At 38.3% G+C, this 22,028-nt stretch overlaps 1 protein-coding gene and 1 non-coding gene across 4 annotated transcripts; one reads left to right on the top strand and one right to left on the bottom strand.

Annotated features, from left to right (window-relative positions):
* The first annotated feature begins 274 nt into the window (after nt 1–274).
* LOC146402832 (U6 spliceosomal RNA) lies at nt 275–378 on the top strand. Its single transcript, XR_014808689.1, has one exon. It is a non-coding gene; the product is annotated as a U6 spliceosomal RNA (small nuclear RNA).
* Nucleotides 379–4,570: 4,192 nt separating this feature from the next.
* On the bottom strand, nt 4,571–21,167 carry IFI44 (interferon induced protein 44). 3 transcript variants are annotated; one of them, XM_084958342.1, is made up of 8 exons: nt 21,081–21,167; nt 20,378–20,829; nt 16,291–16,327; nt 15,379–15,574; nt 15,079–15,228; nt 9,494–9,665; nt 8,285–8,385; nt 4,571–5,824 (listed from the first exon to the last, which is right to left on the bottom strand). In XM_084958342.1, the coding sequence occupies exons 2-8, from the start codon at nt 20,817–20,819 to the stop codon at nt 5,636–5,638; spliced, it is 1,287 nt and encodes a 428-aa protein (XP_084814468.1). In that variant the 5' UTR covers nt 20,820–20,829; nt 21,081–21,167; the 3' UTR covers nt 4,571–5,635.
* Between the last annotated feature and the right edge of the window lie 861 nt (nt 21,168–22,028).

Raw genomic sequence — 22,028 nt, forward strand, 5'->3', positions numbered from 1 at the left:
GCTGCTGGAGCTGGTAGGCTACAGCCACAGGGCTGTCGCCAGAGCTGATATGCTGCGGGCCAGGGCTGCTGGGTAGCTGCCGTCACAGTCCCAGTGAAGGACACATGAGGGGAGTCACTATCAAGTCCACTGTTTTCTTACCAGGATGCTGGTCAAATTCAGAGAAAGGGAAGTAGCTCCCGGAGTATCGATGCCTCCCTCTGCTGGGACATGCCATTGTAGTCTTGAGCACCATACAGTTGAATTTGGCAAGATGAAATTAATCTTCTGCTACATGCTCACTTCCACAGCTCACATACTAAAATTGGAATGATACAGAGATTAACATAGCCTCTGCACAAGGATGACAGGCAAATTCATAAAGCATTCTATATCAGAAAAGAAAAATAAAATTTTTTGTTTGTTTGTTTGTTTAGGGTCACACACTTGGCATATGGAGGTTCTCAGGCTAGGGGTAGAATCAGAGCTGTAGCCAGCCTACACTACAGCCATAGCAATGAGGAATCCAAGCCACGTCTGCCACCTACACCACAGCTCATGGCAACGCCAGATCCTTAACCCACTGAGTGAGACCAAGGATTGAACCCACGTCCTCATGGATACTAGTCAGATTCATTTCCACTGAGCCAACCTGGGAACTCCAAGAAAAGAAATTTTCTATTGGAGAATTGTGTGATTTCATCATCACTCTCATCTTTACACCTACATCCTCATACGAACCACCCCTTCTCATGTTTTTTCTATTTTATATTGACTTAATCAAGCCAGTCAATCCGTCATGCCCTTAGCATCACCAGTTTTTATTTACAAATATTTTATTTAACAATTCCAGGGCTTTATCAAACTGCTGCTGTGTGAGTGATATAGAATTTGGTAAGTTTATATGATATCTTTTAGCACTTTTTCTGAGGGGGGGGGGTCTTTTTAGGCCACACCCATGGTATGTCGAGTTTCCCAGGCTAGGAGTCAAATTGGAGCTGTAGCTGCCAGCCTACACCACAGCCACAGCAACGTGGGATCCAAGCCACATCTGCAACCTACACCACAGCTCACAGCAATGCCAGATCCCCAACCTACTGAGCAAGGCCAGGGATCGAACCCACATGCCCATGGATGCTAGTCAGCTTCATTTCCTCTGAGCCACAAAGGGAACTCCTTAGCATATTTTTAATTTTTTTTTCTTTTTTGGCCGCCCCACAGCATATGGAGTTCCTGGACCACAACTGTGGCAACACTGGATCAGATCCTTAATCTCCTATGCCAGGTCAGTGTTCAAACCTGTATCCCAGCACTACAGCGATGCTACCAATCCCATTTGTGCCACAGCAGGAGCGCTCATGTTTTTAAAAATTTTATTAGAGTTTAGTTGACATACAATGTTGTGTTAGTTTTAGTTTCAGGTATACTTGTAAAGTGAGTCAGTTATATATATGCATATATCCATTCTTTCTAAGATTCCTTTCCCATATAGTTTATTAGAGTACTGAGTAATTACCCTGTGCTATATAGTAAGTCCCTGTTACTTATCTATTTAGATACAGTGGTCTGTATATGTTAACCCCAACCTCCTAATTGAACCTCCCTCCACCATGCTTCCCCTTTGATATCCATAAGTTTGGTTGTGAAATCTTTGAGTCTGTTCCTGTTTTATGAATAAGTTCTTTGTATCATGTTTTATTGATATTAGAGATCTCATATGATATTCGTCTTTGACTGACTGCACCTAGTAGGATGATTTCCAGGTCCCTCCAAGTTGCTGAAAATGGCAATCTTCTGTTCCTTTTTGTACATAGGCAACAATGAAATGTATACTGTGATTTGATAAAATGTAACATAGGAGATTGAGTTTCTTCACATTCTGTTGCTCCAAATCTTGAGTAATACCCTCAGCCATGGCTACACCCAAGGGATAAGCAAAGCCTAATATGTGCTCCCTCTAGTCAGGACCCAACTGAAGCCACCTGGGGCTACAAGTACAGGGTCTGCATGGTCTACTTGCCATTCTTTGCCCTTGAGGACACTTCCCCAATGTCATCTTTTGGAAATGATTTTCCCATTCCCAATCCTGATAGTATATTATCACATCAGCAATTTCCATTAATGAGTGTGTCATGGTTCCACCCTATATTTATAACCTGAGTGAAAACACCCCTGTTTATTTTATGTACCCACAGAGATACATCCAAAGAATAGATCAGTAGCCTTTGTATTCCAGCAGCCAGATTTTATATGGTGGTCGTTGATTTGGGCCATTGTAATTCTTCCACAAAATTTCCACATATTTCCATAATTTAACTCTCCTTAGAGTAGTATTCTTTTTTCTTTTTTTTAGGGCCACATCTGTAGCACATGGAGGTTCCCAGGCTAGGGGTGAATCAGAATCACCTGATCCTTAACCCGCTGAGTGAAGGCAGGGATGGAACCCGCATCCTCATGGATGCCAGTCAGGTTTATTAACCACTGAGCCACAACAGGAACTCCCTTTTAATTGTCTAATCATAGAGTGTTAGGATAAAAATCATAGGTTCACACTTCTCAGCTACAGAAACAATTCTTCTAGTGGTTCTGTTATCTGTCCTAAAGGCAGAGTTGCAACCTGCTCATGGATACAGTGCACTTTCTCAGACATGTATTCCATCTCCATGTTATCCATCAGTGGATCTGGACCATCATTACTGGAATAGTTCTCTGACATTACTGACAATAGACATTTTGGGTCTCAGACTTATGTTATGTCTCTCAGTGATGGGAGCTATCTCCACCAAAGCCCAGTTTCATAATACTATTTATATCAGAGGTCAAAAAAAAAAAAAAAACCAATCTACACAATTAGAAATCAGAAGATTGGGAGTTCACATCATGGCTCAGTAGAAACAAATCTTGACTAGTATCCATGAGGACAAAGGTTCAATCCCTGGCCTCGCTCACTGGGTTAAGGATCCAGAGTTGCCATGACCTGTGGTATAGGTCACAGAGGCGGCTCGGATCTGGTGTTGTGGCTATGGTGTAGACCAGCAGCTACAGCTCTGACTGGACCCTTAGTCTGGGAACGTCCCTATGCCAAAGGTGCTGCCCTAAAAAGACAAAAAAAAAATGATAAAATAAAATAAATTAGAAGAGTTGATATCCTAGATAGAAAGACTGGAGCATAAAGGGGACATCTAGGATGCCCTCGTGTTCTGTTTCTTATCTGAGTTCTAGTTTCATGGGTTTGTAAAGTTGGTCAAAATGTTTCTAACTATGTATTGCACTTTCAAACCATGCACTTTTTATGCTATATGGTACTTTAATAAAAAGTTTGTTATTAAAGTTTAAAGAGTTTTTAAAAAGTTAACCATTTTAGATTTATTGATTTTTTTAGCAAACTTTTTCATCTAAATGAGGAACTAGATACAAAACTTTTCAAACCTATGAGATACATATTATGGTGCCTCTCCAGCTCAGTTAATCCAACAGTAGTAGCCATGTCCATGATTTTCTTCTAATAATAATAATATCATTCTTCCTGGGCAGTTGTGACCTAAGATGGGCTGATCATATTTCCTTGCTCTTCTGGTTAAGGTAATAATTCTTGGAAGGTAGGTGTGTGTATATCTTGAGCTAGATCAATTTCAGTTCTTTTGTAGAGAATGTCATAACAAAACTAGGAAAGAAAAGTCCTCTTTCTTTGCAGGTCACAAGACTGAATGAATGTCAGCCTGAAGCTTGGACTCAGAAGATGTAGGATTTATCAAGATTGCTAGCCTGAGAGAATTACAACAACATGCGGAAAGGAGTCAAGAAGCTCTGTGTGTGTGTGTGTGTGTGTGTGTGTGTGTGTGTGTGTGTGTGTGTGAGAGAGAGAGAGAGAGAGAGAGAGAGAGAGTGGTGTGGGGGAGAACAGATTTTGAATAGCTTTCGAATCCCTAGATTCAACCACTTCTGAGGCCAATTCAATTCAATCCCAGACTTTCCTATTGCTGGATTACTTGATCCATTACTATAGTCCTCTTCTTCATTCATGTAGTTCAGGTTTGAGTTTTTTCACCTGTAAGCGAAGCAGTCATAACTGACAGAGTAAGAAAACCACGGTCCTCTCAGTTTTAGACCCCTGGAACTCATTAATATTAATTGCCACATCCTGAAAGAAATGTTTGGATATTATAATTAAAATGGCTTTAGGTTAAAGAATATGATACTAACTGGGACCCAAAGAGAATAAAGTTAAGCACTTTAGAAATAAAATAAGAAGGCAAAATTAAGACGACTTGCTGAAGATCAAAAGACAGGCTGACAAGTCATATTAAAATAAGCTTTACCAGAGAGTTCCCATCATGGCTCAGTGGAAACGAATCTGACTAGCATCCATGAGGACCTGGCCTCGCTCATTGGATTAAGGATCCAGCGTTGTTGTAGCTATGGTGTAGGCCGGCAGCTACAGCTCTGATTCAACGCCCAGCCTGGGAACTTCCATATGCCGTGGGTGCAGCCCTAAAAAGACTAAATAAATAAATAAATAAATAAATAAATAAATAAATAAAATTTATCAAAATCACACACACCACACAAACATATGAATACACTCAAGTTATATTTTATAAAAAGAAACTTTAATTTTTCACAGACACAGAACATAAATTCAAAAGAAATTATGATTGTTTTTACAAGTTGTGACTTTAAATCATGGGGTTCCTATTTTTAGGTATTATGATTTTGTATGTGAACTTTATTCCAGACATAAATAAAATACCCTCCTTCAGGTTCAGCTACTTCTCTTTTTCCTGTATTTTCTCCTTTCTTAATTTTCACTCTTCTATGATGAGATAAAAATATGAATATGCAAAGTGTTCGCTTATTTGTTTCTTTACTTACACCTGATAATTTTTTTCCTCTGATCTCTGAGTAAAAGGAAACAGAATATTCTTAATGGATTATTTAGGCGAAAGCAGCCAGCAGGAAGAAGAAAACTGGGCTACTGGAGGTCGAAGCCAACCCTGCCTTTGGGAGAGGAGCGCATGCACCATGAGGAAGAGAAGGAATGGAAAAACCAAGATGGCAGAGGCAGGACAGAAAAGGCAATGTGAGAATTTCCCAGTAGTTTGCCAGTGAGAGAGTACTAGAGATGATCGGATACACTAATTTGATTTCCCACAAAGTGAAACAGGATTTGAGTTTAGAATGAAACTTCTCTCTGATCTTTGCTTGGAAGTACAGTGTAGACTATGCACAGATCGATAGCAGAGAATACACGTAACACCAAAATCAGAGACCAGAATAGAAAAGGCACCCTCCTCTACCTAGAACTAAACCACACTGCATTAAGAGGGACTCTGAGAAGGGACAGGCATTGAAAAGTCTAGTCAAAAGAGGTAGACATATAAGGTTCCAGGGAAGGACCAGTAGCCAAAAATCGCATCCAGTTAGAAACACACTGCTGAGCCCATCCCATGCTGGGTCCCGAGCAGCAAAGCCCATTTTGACAGAAGAGGGCAAGGAGACAGCTTGGCGTGTTCAGAGAGTGGGAATGACAACTGGCTCAATTCACAATTTTTGTTTTAAAACAAGACGAGGGGGAGGGGGCCGTAGTGCAGACCCTCTAGGATGTACCCAAACCGGAAGTAGCCACTCAGCTGATCTCTTTGGAGCTTCTGTACTATCAAACACCTCTATTTGTCTCCTCAAGAGGCAAGTCCTCTAAGAAGTCATCTGCAGCCCACAGCATCTGTCTCAGTGCAGAGAGGATCAGAACGTCCTTGACAGGCTCCAGCTCCCACTCTGAGGAATAATTACTAACCACAAAGATGTCAGAAAGAGGAAATCCAAATTCTCTGTGAAGTTCCTCTAGCTGCAACACAGAAATCAAAGCCCAGAAATCTTGAAACAGTGAAAAATACAATTTTTATGCCAGTATAAATTATGAAAGCAATAACAAAAAGTAGGAGCTTGACCATAGTTTTCGTGCTGGAGCCAGAGATCTGGCCCCATAAAGTGTTTTCTTCAAGATCGTCACAAGTCAAGTTCTAATATCACTGCTCATTTTCATTTAGAACACACATGATAGATTCAATATGAATTAGAAAGGAACAGTAACTAATAGTTCTATATAGACTTCTTTGAAATTGAAGTATTTCAATTCCCTTATACTAGACTCTATAATTTCCTTCAGTTTCCTTTTAAAGTTTATTCTCGGAGTTCCCGTTGTAGGCTCAGTGATTAACAAACCCGACTGGGAACCATGAAGTTGCGGGTCTGATCCCTGGCCTCACTCAGTGGGTTGCCCTGAGCTGTGGTGTAGGTTGCAGATGTGGCTCAGATCCCATGTTTCTGTGGCTCTGGCGTAGGCCAGTGGCTACAGCTCTGATTAGACCCCTCGCCTGGGAACCTCCATATGCCTTGGGTGTGGCCCTAGAAAAGATAAAAAGACCAAAATAAAGTTTAGTCTCAAGAGAAGCTCATTTTACTGGACTAGTTTAGTGCAGATGATTAATCCATGCTTAGACTAGTTTATACATAGAATCACATTGCCTGGATTCAAAATAAGGGTCTGTCACTTCTCAGCACTGTCAGCAAACTGGCAAGTACTTTACTCTATGAGGTTTTGTTCCCTTATCTATCAAATGTGGTAATGACAGTACCCTTCTCATAGGGTTGTTGTAAGTACACCATATGATATATGATATCACTTATATCTGGAATCTAATATGCGGCACAAATGAATCTATCTACAGATAAGAAACAAACTCATGGACTTGGAGAACAGACTTGTGGCTGGAATAGAATGGACTGGGAGTCTGGGGTTAGTAGATGCAAACTAGTGCTTTTGGAGTGGATAAGCAATGGGATCCTGCTGTATAGCACAGGAACTATATCTAATCAATTGTGATAGAATATGATGGAGGATAATGTGAGAAAAAAGAATATATACATATATATGTATAATTGGGTCACTTTGCTGTACAGCAGAAATTGACAGAACATTGTAAATCAATTGTAATAAAAAAATTAAAATCTTAAGAGTTCAAGTAGGAGCTTTGATAAATAGAGAAAATAGGCAAAGTTGATACATATCCCTTTCTTGTTTTAATGGTGAAATTGTTTGTTTTTGTTTTATTAAGATACACATTTCTTAGTAAGAGTGCATAGAAATGTCAAAGCAAAATATTCAGTTTTTAGCAAAAAAAGGAAAATCTATCACACACTTATGCTCAACAAATACGAGCTCTCATTATATCTTCCCAACTGGTGTTCCCACCTCCAGGTTCCTTTCGACTCCAATATAGTCGCAAAATTAATTTTTGTGAAGCTTAACTCTGGTCCTATCACTACTCTTTCAAAAAATTGCAGTGATTCTCCATAATGCCTCCAATTAATAAAAGTCACATCATGCAAAGATAACTTTCTCACTTTCTCATCCCCTCCAGGGATCCCACTTTTCACTAATCTAAATGATTCCAGAGTTCCCATTGTGGCTCAGTGGAAACAAACCCAACCAGTATCCATGAGGATGCAGTTTTGATCCCTGGCCTTGCTCAGTGGCTTAAGGATCCTGTGTGGCTGTGGCTGTGGCTGTGGTGTAGGCCAGCAGCTGAAGCTCTGATTCGACCCCTAGCCTAGGAAATTCGATATGCCACAGGGAGTAAGGCTCCAAAAAAGACAAAAATAAATATAAATCAATCAGTCAATCAATCAAATGATTCCATGCCTCCCATTGATGTTGCCTTTTCCTTCATTAACTTATGCTGTCCCCAGGGCCTCAGTTTCTTCCCCTTTTGATCCCTGCACTTCTTGAACTTCTCTTCCTCCTCAAAAGCCACTTCCCAGGGTCACTCCAGTGATGAACTCTTCCCCCCATCCCCTTTAACACTGTCATTCCCTATGTGAATCATTTCATGATCTTTATCATAATCATGTCATATTTTTTTTCAACTTTTTCTTATCCAACCCCCCATCCCCTCACCTCTACCTATAAAATTATAAGCTTTTTCGTGTAGAGAAATTGTTTTAATTATCTGTGGATCTGATTAGCGACTATCACACCGGCTTGATCATTAAAGGTAATCTATAAATATTTGCTGAACTGAATCCAACTGAATTAAAATGCAATGAATGGAATTATCCATGTTAATGTCAAGATAAATATATATTTAATTTTTAAAACTTGGGAACGGAGTCTGAATTATCCCAAACAATTGTTTTAATTCTTCGTAAACTCAGTAGGTATTTATTTTTTATTTTTGTACACAGTGATATATAATAATAGTGACATACCCCAGAAAATATGTTTGAAAATAGCATCATCCATTACCTTGAGTTTCACAGGCACACATTTGTATATGTCTATTAGGTCACCTTTTGTAATCAGATCCAAGGTGTCCACGTGAGTGAGCAATACCACCTGTACCATGCCTATTACAAAAAGATCCATATTGGGTTTTTTTTTTTATTACACACAGCATTACTTATTTTTCATTTAGTCAGCTATCCATTATGCAATGAGCTATCTATGGAGCAATTTCAGAGACTTGGGGAGGTTCGGTACCCCCCACAAAAATGTCTTCCTTAACTACTCATTCATACCTGGAATCCCTCTGACCTAGGAAGTTCCCTTCATTGCTTCCCACAGTAAAAGAAAAGGCTCCAAGTGGAACCACCTCTTGCAAACAGTAACTAAAATTTATGCTACAATTTTGCTGATTGATTTCATATCCTGTCTAAACAGTTGTGTTTTATGGGGACGAGAGAAAAGACCAAATGGACTCTAACAAACAAGATGGGGGAAAAGAGGCCTCAAGAAGGAAATGGAATTTGTCAAAGCATCACAAATACATTGCCCCTGGATCAAAATGTTGGCAAGCACCTCCCACACACTACCCTTGCAAGATTTTAAATTTCAGTGAACAAGTAAATCAATTACTCCCTGCTTCTACCGTAATCAAAGCGTAACAAGCTGGCTCATTTTCACACAGAGTGGATAACAAAGCCAAGAAAGGCAGGCTTAAGGCACCCTAACTCCCTAATCCTATTTACCTTCTCCAAAGCCTTTATGCTACCTCTCCCTACCCCACATCTTACTTTCCTGCCTCTTTTGCTTACTGAAACCTTCTTTTCCACGTTCTAATCCTTTAAAACCCTAGAGGAAATTTAGGACTCTTGATAAATAAATGCATGTTAGGATGTCCTGGTAGGAAGTTGTGAGGACTGCACTGAACTCTTAATCTATATTAATGTGTTTAATCTTTGACGTCTATGCTATTATTATACTAATTTTATAGATTAGGAAATAGAGATACAGAGAGTTTGAACCACCTGCACAAAGTCACAGAGCTGGTGAGTACTTGATTTGAAGAAATCACACTGACGAGCCAGGGAAAATGCATATGGGACATTTCTTAAGTTCTTTATCTTGTCTCCAAACCATCCTACCATGTAGTCTAATTAATTACCCTCCAAACCATCCTACCATGTAGTCTAATTAATTACCCTCAAAAGTATAGTAAAATGGAATGAGACTCACCACACTTAATCAACTCCTTTCGAATTCTTTTGATCTTTTCCACCATCTCATCAGAGAGGCAGTGAACAGAGTAGGCACTGAACACAAAGGCCACACAATGGATTCTGTCCTTCAGCAATGGGTAGCATATATAGTCACCATGACCTGGTTTGACTGGATTCATGGAATTAAACTGTAAAGTATACATAAAGCAAGATATTAATTCAATGCATATTTATGAACACATTCTCTGTACCAGACACTGTGCAAGTGACTGAAAGAGTGAGCAAAACACCTTGATCTCTGATAGGAAGGGGTCTCTGATAGGAAGGGGCTGAGAATCTGGTAGGGAAGACAGTCATCATGCAAGTAGCTAGCTGTCCTTTCATGTAGTCACGTAAAGCTCCTGTAAGGTCTGAAAGCTGATATCAGTCTGATAAAGGGAATAAGGATATGGCAGAAAGTGTTCTAGATAGAAGAAGCAATGTGGGCAAAAGTGGATTTGAAAGCGTACAGTAAGAAATCTGGTATCATCAGGCAGATGCAAAGGGGAAAAGTTGTTCAAAATGGGATCCATTTACTCTTGAACTAGCAGTCCCTCTGCTGGGAATATGCCCTATAGATATACTGGCAGAAATACAAAGTGGTGTACGCACAAGGCTATTAACCTCAGGACTATTTGTGTGGCAAAAGTCTGATTCATCAATAACATATTGTATTTTATCATTTCTCTAAGAAAGGGGAACCACAAATCTATAAGTATTTTCTTACAGGTTACAAAGGGAAGTAAACCATAAATTTTTAAACAGTTACTTATAGGAAAAGGAGGGATGTATTTGAAGGGGCAGAGAAAAGATGGATTCTTTGAATACAACTTATTTTGTAGATTTGAATTCATATGAGTGATAAACATAAATACAAAACAAAATTAAATTTTAAATTTTAAAAGCTATCCCTAACTTAAATGAATCAAATAAACTTTTTATTGGGATCATAACTACACAGAGAGAAACTATTTGATTTTAAAACAAAGTAATTTGGGAGTTCCCATTGTGGTGCAGTGGAAACAAATCTGTCTAGGAACCATGAGGTTGTGGGTTCGATCCCTGGCCTTGCTCAGTGGGTTAAGAATCCAGCGTTGCCGTGAGCTGTGGTGTAGGTCACAGACACGGCTTGGATCCTGCGTTGCTGTGGCTCTGGCGTAGGCTAGCAGCTACAGCTCTGATTTGACCCGTAGCCTGGGAACCTCCATATGCCACGGGTGCAGCCCTAAAAAGACAAAAAAGACAAGAAAATAAAATAAAAATAAATAAAACAAAGTAATTTGTATATTCCTACTACATGATACTTCCTAAATATAAAAATCTGCTGGAGTTCCCATCATGGCTCAGCAGAAACAAATCTGACTAGTACCCATGAGGTTGCAGGTTTGATCTCTGGCATTGCTCAGTGGGTTAAGGATCTGGCATGTCCTGAGTTGTAATGTACGTTACAGACACAGCTCGTATCAAGCTTTGCTGTGGCTCTGGTGTAGGCTGGCAACTGTAGCTCTGATTCCACCGCTAGCCTGGGAACTTCCATATGCCATAGGGGCAGCCCTAAAAAATTTTTTTTAAAAAGACAAAAAAAAAAAAATCAAAATCAAAACCTGCTTAAGAGTCTAAATTGTTTCCAGCTTTGATTGTGATTATATTATGTTGATATTAAATATGGTTGTGATTAGACTATTTATAGTAGTGATAGAGTTTTTGCTCTGAAATAGCAATGAACATTAGGTGAAATAAAGCAAGAGTCATGACATGATATTCTGAAATCTCAGGTGTCCTTGAGAATAGGGATTTTTTCCATTTGGGAGAAAGCAGATACAGATGTAAGACAGAAGAGATTATGTAAAAATTCCCTAGCCTTGTATTTGAATGAAAAGTTTCTGAATGAAATTTATCAAATACATACATATATCTATATCTATATATCTTAGCCCTATCTACAGAAAAGGGCAAGAACCAATGACCAACCAAGAAGCAATCAATAGTTCTAATGATTCAAAGATTTCTTAGAGAAAAAACTGATTCAAAGTCTAGAGCTGGAAATATATAAGACGTGGCTTGGATATCTAGCATATAATAAATAAAGAATATAGAAGATTTTTAGGTTTCTGTCAGAAGGACTCAGCATCCAAATTGCATCCAAATTGTAAAGATTCGCACTTGTCAAAGACGGTACATTTGGCATCAGTATGGACAAAAGCTAAAATGGATATAAACATATCAAATATGTTCACCTCACGAGTTTATATTTATAATAAAATAATACTTTTCATTATTGGCAGATTCAAAGAAATTAACTTATTATTTCAAAAGCATGTAACAAAGAGACAAAAATGAAGTACACATCCTGCCTTTCCTATATAAACTGTATCACTAAGTAATCAAGTTGTAGATGAGGGGAAGTTTCTCTTTCAGATGTGCAATGAAGACGGAATGATAGAAATAGAAAATCCCTACTTTCACACTCTAATAAATAGATCTAGGTGTTGAACAATGATGAAACCTATATTAGAAAAATAAGAAAACCCTAAGTTGTGTGCTTCTCCATGAAAGAACACAGCACCATCAATGAAGTAGAAGATGAATCTGAACATGATGCCAAGTTCAGCTACCAATTTTTAGGATACATGGAAAATAGGACTATGGAAAACTACATCAAAGGATGCAAACAGCAAAGTTTAGACTATGGAGAAGGCTACAGATCAATCAGATTTTAAAAAAATTAAGAAAAAATATCAGAAGATGAAGAGATAGAAAATAAGAATTAAAAGAAGCTAAACAGATTCATTAGAATGATTTTTTATCAAACTGTTTAAAAAGATGCATGATACTTAAAGAGAAGTAGAAATGGGTGATATTTGATAAATGAAGAGGAGCCATTATTTTAGATGTGATAAGCATATTATGGTTATGTTTTTTTCCTTTTTTGGGGGGATGGAGCACACCTGCGGCATATAGAAGATCTCAGGCTAGGGGTCGAATCGGCGCTCCAGCTGCCAGACTACACCACAGCCACAGCAACATGGGACCTAAGCCACATCTGCCACCTACACCTACAGCTCACAGCAATACCAGACCCTTAACCCACTGCAGGAGGCCAGGAATTAAACCCACATCCTCATGGATACTAGTTGGGTTCTTTATCACTAAGCCACAACAGGTCATTACCACTAAGCCACAACAGGAGCTTCCTATGGCTATGTTTAATAAAATTCCTATATGACCTTATGTGTGTGTTTATGTATATATATATTTATTTAAATGTACATTCATTTATGGATGACATGTTATGACTTATTAGATTTTCTTCCAAATAATACAGCAGAGGAGGAAGTGGGTAGACATAGATGAAACAAGATTGGCTATAAATTGAAAACTGTTGCAGCTATGTAAATGCAAATTCATCAAATTGTTCTGTCTACCTTAGCATAGGTTTAACATTCTCTATAATAATTTTTAAATAATATTTTATTTTTTTCTTGTTATACTAAAGTAAAATTGATTTACAATGTGCCAATTTCTGCAAAGTGACTCAGTCATATATAATGCATATATGTGTGTATATACATATATGTATATATATATGGGTGTGTGTATATACATACATTCTTTTTAAAAAGTATTATTTTCCATTATGGTCTATCTCAGGAGATTGGATATAACTCCCTCTGCATATTCTTTTTCAGATTCCTTTCCATCATAAGTCATTACAAAGACATGGAGTTGAGTTCCCTGTGCTATACAGTAGGACCTGATAAATACATTATAGTACAGATTGTAGAATACAAAAAAAAAAATAATACCCATATTTAGAAGGAATAAGATGCAAAAGACTTGAATGAAAGATGTTGGCACATTTGACTATATTCGTTTGGAACAAGGTAAATTAATAATTAACTTAAGATCTAAATGTTTATAGAAAGAATTGGAAAGCTTTTTTTTTAATAGTTATTTCCCCAATACAATTTTTTTTCCTACTGTACAGCATGGTGACCCAGTTACACATACATGCACACATATTATTTTCACACATTATCATGTTCCATGATAAGTGACTAGACATAGTTCCCAGTGCTACACAGCAGGATCTCATTGCTAATCCATCCCAAAGGCAATAGTTTGCACCAATTAACCCCAAGCTCCCCAAACACCCTACTCCCTCCCCCTCTCCCTTGGCAGCCACAAGTCTATTCTCCAAGTCCGTGACTTTCTTTTCTGTGGAAAGGTTCATTTGTGCCATATATTAGATTCCAGATATAAGTGATATCATATGGTATTCATCATTCTCTTTCTGACGTACTTCACTCAGTAAGAGAGTCTCTAGTTCCATCCATGTTGCTGCAAATGGCATTATTTCATTATTTTTTATGGCTAAGTAGTATTCCATTGTGTATATATACCACATCTTCATAATCCAATCATCTGTCGATGGACATTTGGGTTGTTTCCATGTCTTGGCTACTGTGAATCGAGCTGCAATGAACACGCAGGTGCATGTGTCTTTTTTAAGGAAAGTTTTGTCTGGATATATGCCCAAGAGTGGGATTGCTAGGTCATATGGTAGTTGTATGCATAGATTTCTAAAGTATCTCTGTTGGTGGGAATGTCAACTGGTACGACCACTATGGAGATCAGTATGGTGATACCTTGGTTGTTTTTTTTTTTTTAAGGCAGACTAAAGTAGCTCTTCTCTTTAATCTCTTCCTGCCTCTTGCTTGGAACACTGACAATGCTTGGCACGAGCATCTTGAGAACATAAAGATGAAAACCACATGTCTTAGTCAGCTTGGGCTGCTATAATGAGCCCACATTGGGGGACTTAAACAACAAACACCTATTTCTCGTAGTTTTGGAAGCTAGGAAGTCCAAGATCAAGGTGCTTGTATATTTGGTGTGTGATGAGAGCCCTATTCCCCATTTGTCAACAGCCAGCTTCCTGCTGTGTCCTCATATGGCTGTGAGAAAGGTCATCTCTCTTGTGTCTTTTCTTACAAGGGCACTAATTCCATTCATGAGAGCTTCACATCACGACCTGATCACCTCCCAAAGGTTCCACTTCCAAATATCATCACATTATGCATTAAGGCATCAACACATGAATTTGGTGAGGGGAGTGGGGAGGGGAACATTTAATCCACAGCACCTCATGCTGAGGATCTCAGAAAGGAAAGTCAGAAGGACCCTTGAAATTAATAACCTGCCACATTGGCACAAAGCTGCCTACCTCCAGACTTGCTGTTGCACAATCAAAGTTACCATGTGAGTAAACTGATGTAGAGGACTTCTGTTTCACATGCCCGAAAGCAATCAAATGCGACAACATTCAGAGTTGTTACACAGCTGTGACAGAAGAACCCTTTAGATGTTTTCATTCTTTGTAAAACAAAATATCAAAAAGCAAAAAAAAAAAAAAAAAAAAAAAAAAAAAACCAGGATATTCAACAAGTGCAGTTTAAGACAATAGATGCCCATGCACTAGAGTCAGATATTGTTCATCATGAGCAAAAATCAAAACTTTACATATCAATTACACATTCTCAATAATTAGCCAAATCATACCTGGTATCTGTCAGCAACATGGCCTTTTAAGACGGAGAGTATGTCATCCAGGCACAGTCTGCCTTCTTTCTCACTCAGCCCTGGTAAATCACACAGAATAAATGGCAGGGGGTCGCCATCCTTCCCATCCTTAACGACATATCTTCTGTACTGCAGAAGGAAAAAAAGCAACTTTGGGTTCATTTTGTAAATTGTAAATTGAAATGAAGTCTACTGAATGAAATTGATCAGCCAGAGACTTTTCAAATCAAATTAACTTGCACAAAGAAGCAAAGGCAGAGTGACCTAAAATGGACTCACTTTTTCAGATACGCCAGTTATATCAGAACCCACCAAAGCCTGGTTCGTGACATGGCCTCGGAAGACAGACTTCACTGCGTTGAAAAAGCTGGACTTCCCAGCTCCAATTGGACCCAGAAGCAGAATTTGTATTTGGTGAACCAGGCCTCCATATGGTTTGTAAGTTCTTATGGCAGACATTAAGCTCTCCTTGAGCCTGTTTAGACAAATTTGGAAGCTGATTAAGATGAGGTCATAAGATCTTACCATAAATCTTCCTAGAATTCAGTTTCTTTTCTTATATGTTATCATTTATTTTTGATTAGCAACGTCTGGGAAAAAAAAAAAACTATAACTATCCTATCTCAAATCCTGTTGTAAAAGAAGTAAAAGCAAAAAATAACACTTTTAACTAAGGCAAATCAGACATAAAACCTTTCTGACATAAGCATCAAGATCATATAAACCTCAGGAAAAAATAGCAACTATGATAAACACGAAGATAAATTATCAATAATATACTTCAAAAACCACAAGGTAACACATGACTTCTGAAGTTTACGGAAGTAGATGATTTCTAACACGTTCCTGAAGTTCATGAGAGGCGTTCCCCACTTGCCAACCACCCCTTTCCTGAAGTAGCTGAAACTGTAGCTGCAAGAATTCTAAGTCAAAATGTAGACATTCAGCTAAATAATTATTTCCCTTCAAGTATGTAAAAGAGTTAGAAATGCCATCCATCTACTTAATGTTCTTTTTGTTTTAACATGGCTACTGCTAAATATTTTATGACTATGGATATGGTTATAGTTAATTCTTGATGATCCACAAGCTATCTATTATAACTTGTACTACCAATTTTATTAACTGAACCTACAATAGAATGTCTAAGATAGTGAACAGAATAATTGAACATTAAAGACATTGACTTACTCAATAATCCCATCCATACTCCTTTTGTCCAATAAATCTAGAGAAATAATCAAACAATAATGACATTAGAAGCTGTTGAATGATTGGCACTGAATGAAAGTCAATGAATTCACTAGGAAAAAAAATACAAAAATAGCCTTTTTGTAGGAACAGGGCAGTATGGTGAAAAGCAAGTGGAGAAAATTGGGGGAGATCTCCTTATCTTCTCATTATTTAAAGAGCCCAGAGCTAGGTGGGCACTGCATGGCTATCAGCAGATCTTTTCTCACCAAATTGCTCAGCAGTCGTGTGTGGCTCACCCCAATATGAGAGATGAGAGCCGGGGTCCACTCTGAATCACAGAAGCGAGGCCTAGAGGCATGGACAGGCCAGAAAAAGACTGGAAAGAAAGAAAGGAAAGAGGGAAAGAAAGAATAGAAAATAGAAACGGAAAAGAATAAAGGGGAACAGATCTTAGAAACATAAGAATATAACAAAAATACAAAGACAAATACATAAATCGAAAAAGGATAAGTTAATATAGTAATTAATTTAAAACATGGAATAAATAAATGACTAGTCTAATCAAGGAAAGCCAAATTCACAAAATGGCACACCCCAGCTCACATACCAGAATGGCTACAGAGTGTGAAACTGGTAATAAAAAAATTGAGAAAAGATTTAGTCACAGAATATCTTATACACTCTTTGTGGTAGTGCTGATGGGTATTACAGTGCTGGAAGATTTTGTTGGTACCCACTGAAACTGAACATGCACATACCTGATGACCCAGAAATTTCATACTTACATTCTTCAAAAAAAAAAAAAATGTATTGTGAACCAGAACACATGACAAGAATATTTATAGCAGAATTACTTGTCATGGGCCCAAACAGGTTAAGCCAAATATCCACCAAAAGTAATTTTTATTTTTTTAAAAAGTATGATAGAATCATTATAAGGCATTATTATACGAAAACAAAAAGGGAAAAAATTACTAATACATATAATGGTATGGATGAATCACTAGGGAGGTAAAAGTAAATATATCATGGATATATTTACTCACCTTACCAGGAAAAGAAAAAAAAGTAACCAGGCCTAATTTTACTATAAATATACTGAAAATCGTGTCTCCTAGTAAAGAGACTAATGACACTTGCTACAAGGATAGTACTTATCTCTTGAATGTCCTTGCCAGGATGTACCTGGTTAAGATTTACTTACACTAAATAAATCCAGATTCTATGGATTTAAGAGGCATGTCTTCCCATAAATGTCGTGGAAGCTGATTGTCGCAGTCTGCTCAGACTACCAAACACATTACCGTGGACAGGGTGGCTGAAACAACAGAATTTTATTTCTTGCAGTTCTAGAGGCCAAGTCTAAGATCAAGGTGTGGGCAAGGTGGGCTTCATTCTGAGCCCTTTTCTCTTGGCTTGTCAGTAGCTACCATCTTGCTATATACTCACAAGACCTCTTCATGTGGATTCTTGGCAAGATGGCAAAAGCTCCCCGGCGTCCCTTCTTATGTGGAAACTTATCCTATCCCTACAAAATTAAGGCTCCCTCTTATGACCTCACTTAACCTTAACTACTTCCTTAGAGACCCCATCTCCATGTATAGTTACTTTGGGAGATAGGGCTTCAACATAGGAATTGGAGGGGGCAAAATTCAGCCCATCGTACTGGTATATTCTGACCACTCTTCAATACATAAAGTGGCCCACAAACTTCATTTAAAAATGCTGGTTGCTGTTCTTAGCCAGAAAGCCTATATCTAATATGGGAAGGAAGAATCTGGGAGCTACACAGAATATCCTTGTACTCCTCCTGCCTTCTCTGAGATTTTTTTGATAGCCTTTACCCTTGAAATTATTAGTAAAACGTGATCCTGATTTGTAGCGATCTGATTTCTTTCTTTCTTTTTTTTCTTTTTATGGCTGAACATGCAGCATAGGAAATTCCCGGGCTAGGGTTTCAATTGGAGCTGCAGCTGAGCCTACGCCACCGACACAGCCACAGCAACTAGGGATCCAAACCACATCTGCAACCTACACCACAGCTTGTGGCAACTCTGGATCATTAACCCATTGAGCGAGGCCACGGATTGAACCCGCATCCTCACAGACACCTTATTGGGTTCTTTAATCTGCTGAGCCACAACAGGAACTCCTAGAGGTTTGATTTCATAATGGGATTGCTTCTATTAGGCCCATCTCTCACACATAACATTGAATGAAAGAAACTAGACACAAAAGAGCATATGTTTTGGTATGGTTCCATTTATGTAAAATTTAAAAATAATAAGTACTAATAATGTTAATATGAGCTAGGATAATGGTTACCTTTGGTTGGTAATAAATGAGAAGAGTCATAAAGGGGTCTTCTGAAATGATGGTAATAATCTATTTCTTCATACAAGTGGGGGTTACACGAGGGTGTCCAATTTATAAAAGTTTGTCAGTTGGAACACTGATCAATTGTGCATTTCTGTTTTTGTTATACTTCAATAAAAAAATTTACTTAACTCATCTAAGATGGCCAACATCATGACATAGCCAAGTAAATTTACCAGATTTCAATAAGAGAAAAAAGTTTTAAGGTGTTTGGGGTAGCTAGGAAGAAAGATCAAATCACTCAAAGAGAAACAATAAAAAATACTGCAAATAAATAAAAGTGACCTAAGGTTTTCCACAACAACATCAATGCTGTGGAAACACTACAATATTCCTTTAAATAAAGTGATCCATGAATTATGTACTTTGATCATCATTTTTGTATAAAAATCTCAATTAGTTTGGAACACGCAAATGCTCAGGAAATACTATTCCTAGGAGTCCTTCCATCTTTTTTTTTTTTTTTTTTTTTTGTTCTTTTTTGATCACCCTGTGGCATACGGAGTTACCCAGCCAGGGATCAGATCCAAGCCACAGTTGTGACCTACCTCAGATCCTTTAACCCACTGTGCCAGGTGGGAGATTGAACCTGTATCCTAGAGTTCCCATTGTGGCACAGCAGTGACGAACCCAACTAGTTTTCATGAGGATACAGGTTCGATCCCTGGCCTTGCTCAGTGAGTTAAGGATCTGGCGTTGCCATGAGCTGTGATGTAGGCTGCAGATGCGGCCGGGAATCAGCATTGCTGTGGCTGTGGTTTGTAGGCCATAGCAGCTGTAGCTCTGAATCACCCCTAGCCTGGGAATCTCCATATGCCACAGGTGAGGCCCTAAAAAGCAAAAAAAACCTGCATCCTGGTGCTGCAGAGACACCTCACCTCCGCCACCAATCCTGTCTGTGCCAGACATCAAGGAGCCCTTCTTTTAAATGGATAGATATAAACAAGTATTTCATAGAAGAAATGTAAATAGCCAATACACATAGACTTGTTAGCCATCAGGGATAAACAAAAAATAAAATGAGAAACCACCTTTTGACCATCATGTTAGTAAATATTTTAAATACTCATTAAAAGCAAAGATTAAAAGGATTCAGGGAAGGAGGCACTACTATCACACTCCCAGGGATAGCACAGACAACTGAAGCTTTTGAAAAGTATCAAAATGCAAACCACATAATTCTTAAACAATTCCACGGCCAGGAGGTTATCATAAAAACATATATTTGTGCACAGTTACATGCCTAAAGATATTATAGGAGCATTGTTTATAACAGCAAACATAAGAAACAATTTAAATGTCCTTATAGAAAAAAAATAGGTAAATTAACTTTAGTTGTTTGCTAGAATGGATATTAACAGGAAACTGGCCCAAAGGATCAAACAAGTTCAAGCTCTAGTTTTTAGAGAGTCTCACAATCTTCAAGTTTGCATTCTGCTCTTCTCTCTCTCTTTCTCTCCCTCTCCCTCCCTTCAACTTTTCTGCCTCCTCCGCCACCCCTTCCACAACACAAACACACTCCAGAAAACTCCACATTTACTTTTGACTATCTCGTGTGGTGGAAAACAATTTGTGGCCCGATTTCAGTCTGGATCACCTGGAGATAAGGACAAATATAAAAGTCATTGTATCTTATAGGAACGAAGCGGTTAGAATCCTCCAAATGTGAAGAAGCGAACTCTACACAAGTTTATGCAGTTAAACCTACCTTCACATCGAAAAACTTCACATTCCTTAAAGGACATACAACACTGAGGTAGTCCAAGCTTTTCCATTGTAGTCACGCTAGTAACCACCGCTTTTTTCTCTAGATTTATAATGAATTCAGAATTGATATTATTTCCACTAAACAACAAACATGGATTAAGCGGTCCTATTTCGCACTTCGAAATTTCAGTCTCTTGAAAGGCAAAAAGGGTGATGGAAATGTCCAATTCTCCCAGGTAGCCCCCTGGCATATAGGCACCAAGAATGTGATATTCATTATAAACCACTGTTAGAATAGATCCTTGATGAGAGCATCTGTCAAGCAACTTCTCTTTAGAGAATCCATGGACACTGGCCTTATAGAGAAGGCTAAACTGCTCTTTTCCAAAATAAGTTTTCAGATGCTTTTCCTGCATCCAGGTCAAGCAAGTTGTCACTGCCATACTTCTCAACCTGGTGAAACATCAAATACATTTTTCATTAAATATTGCAAAACAGATAATATGTCTGTTAAAATATACTATCACAAAATTTACACTTATGTCTCTTATCTACTCTCCATTACATGTGAAAATGGTAACCGGGGTGAATAAACAGCAAGAAAAATCTAATCTACTTTTTTATCATGTGATTTTTTTTAATTTTTAAAAAAGTCTATTGTTGGCAAGTGGCTAGGAAAAAATAAAAAGCTTCAAGTCAGTTACCTGTTTGTAGAATCTATATAGGGGCTGAAGCTGAGGGTAGCTGCTCTGTTGGGACAGTTAGGCAGGCACGAAGGAGCAGAAAATTTCTCAGCAATCTTGAGGCTTCTGGAGACTCCGGGAAAAGGAAACTGAAACTCAGTGTGGCCCCGCCCAGGTGGCAGTGAGCGAGCTTCCCTCCAGTGAGCTGAGGGAACTGATCCAGTCAATTTTAGATGGTAAAATCATATCAGAATAACATTGGGAGAGTCAAGGAATTGAAGTCACAAGGGGGAAAAAAATCCTAATAGCGCACTGCTATTTTAAGTGACTTTTCAAAAAACATTTTTAAGGAAAATGCGATCAGTTTCTATATGTGCACATAAAAAAGTGCTGCCTATTCTAACTCCAGAGGCCCTCTCAAATTCACTCACTTACCTCGAGTCCCGCTTTCCATACATTCCAAATCCACATGTATCATTATGTAGATGGCTAAAATAACCTCCTAATTGGTCCCTCTGCTTTTCTACTTGCTCCCTCTCCAATTATTTGTCCTCAGTGCAGCCAGAATCAACTTCATTTGTTAAATGTATACTAAATCATATTATTTTACACTAAAATTCCTTCTCTGACTTCACTTTGCTGGGGTCACAAACTTGGGTCCTATAAGCCAAATACAACCTGCAGATTTGTTTTGTAGGGTTAACACAATTCCTCTTCTTCCTTTCTTTTCCCTTCCTTCTTTCCTTCGTTGGTGGGGCAGGGGGCATTTTAAGTTTGAATGCTTTTCATCATTTCAATTCCAACTGTCGCCACAAATCCCCTATTCCTGGTTCTGACAAATTTGAATTACCTGCCTGACCCAAAAAGGAATTAAAGTTTTTGACTCTATTAAAAAACAAAAGAAATATTGAATAAAAATGTTCTTTTTTTTTTTTTTTTGTCTTTTTGCCATTTCTTGGGCCGCTCCTG

This window comes from Sus scrofa, chromosome 6, assembly GCF_054392235.1.
Source record: "Sus scrofa isolate SSC_HxYL_T2T_F1_AM1 chromosome 6, Sscrofa_HxYL_maternal_Yorkshire_Landrace_v2.0, whole genome shotgun sequence".
Classification (NCBI taxonomy): domain Eukaryota; kingdom Metazoa; phylum Chordata; class Mammalia; order Artiodactyla; family Suidae; genus Sus; species Sus scrofa.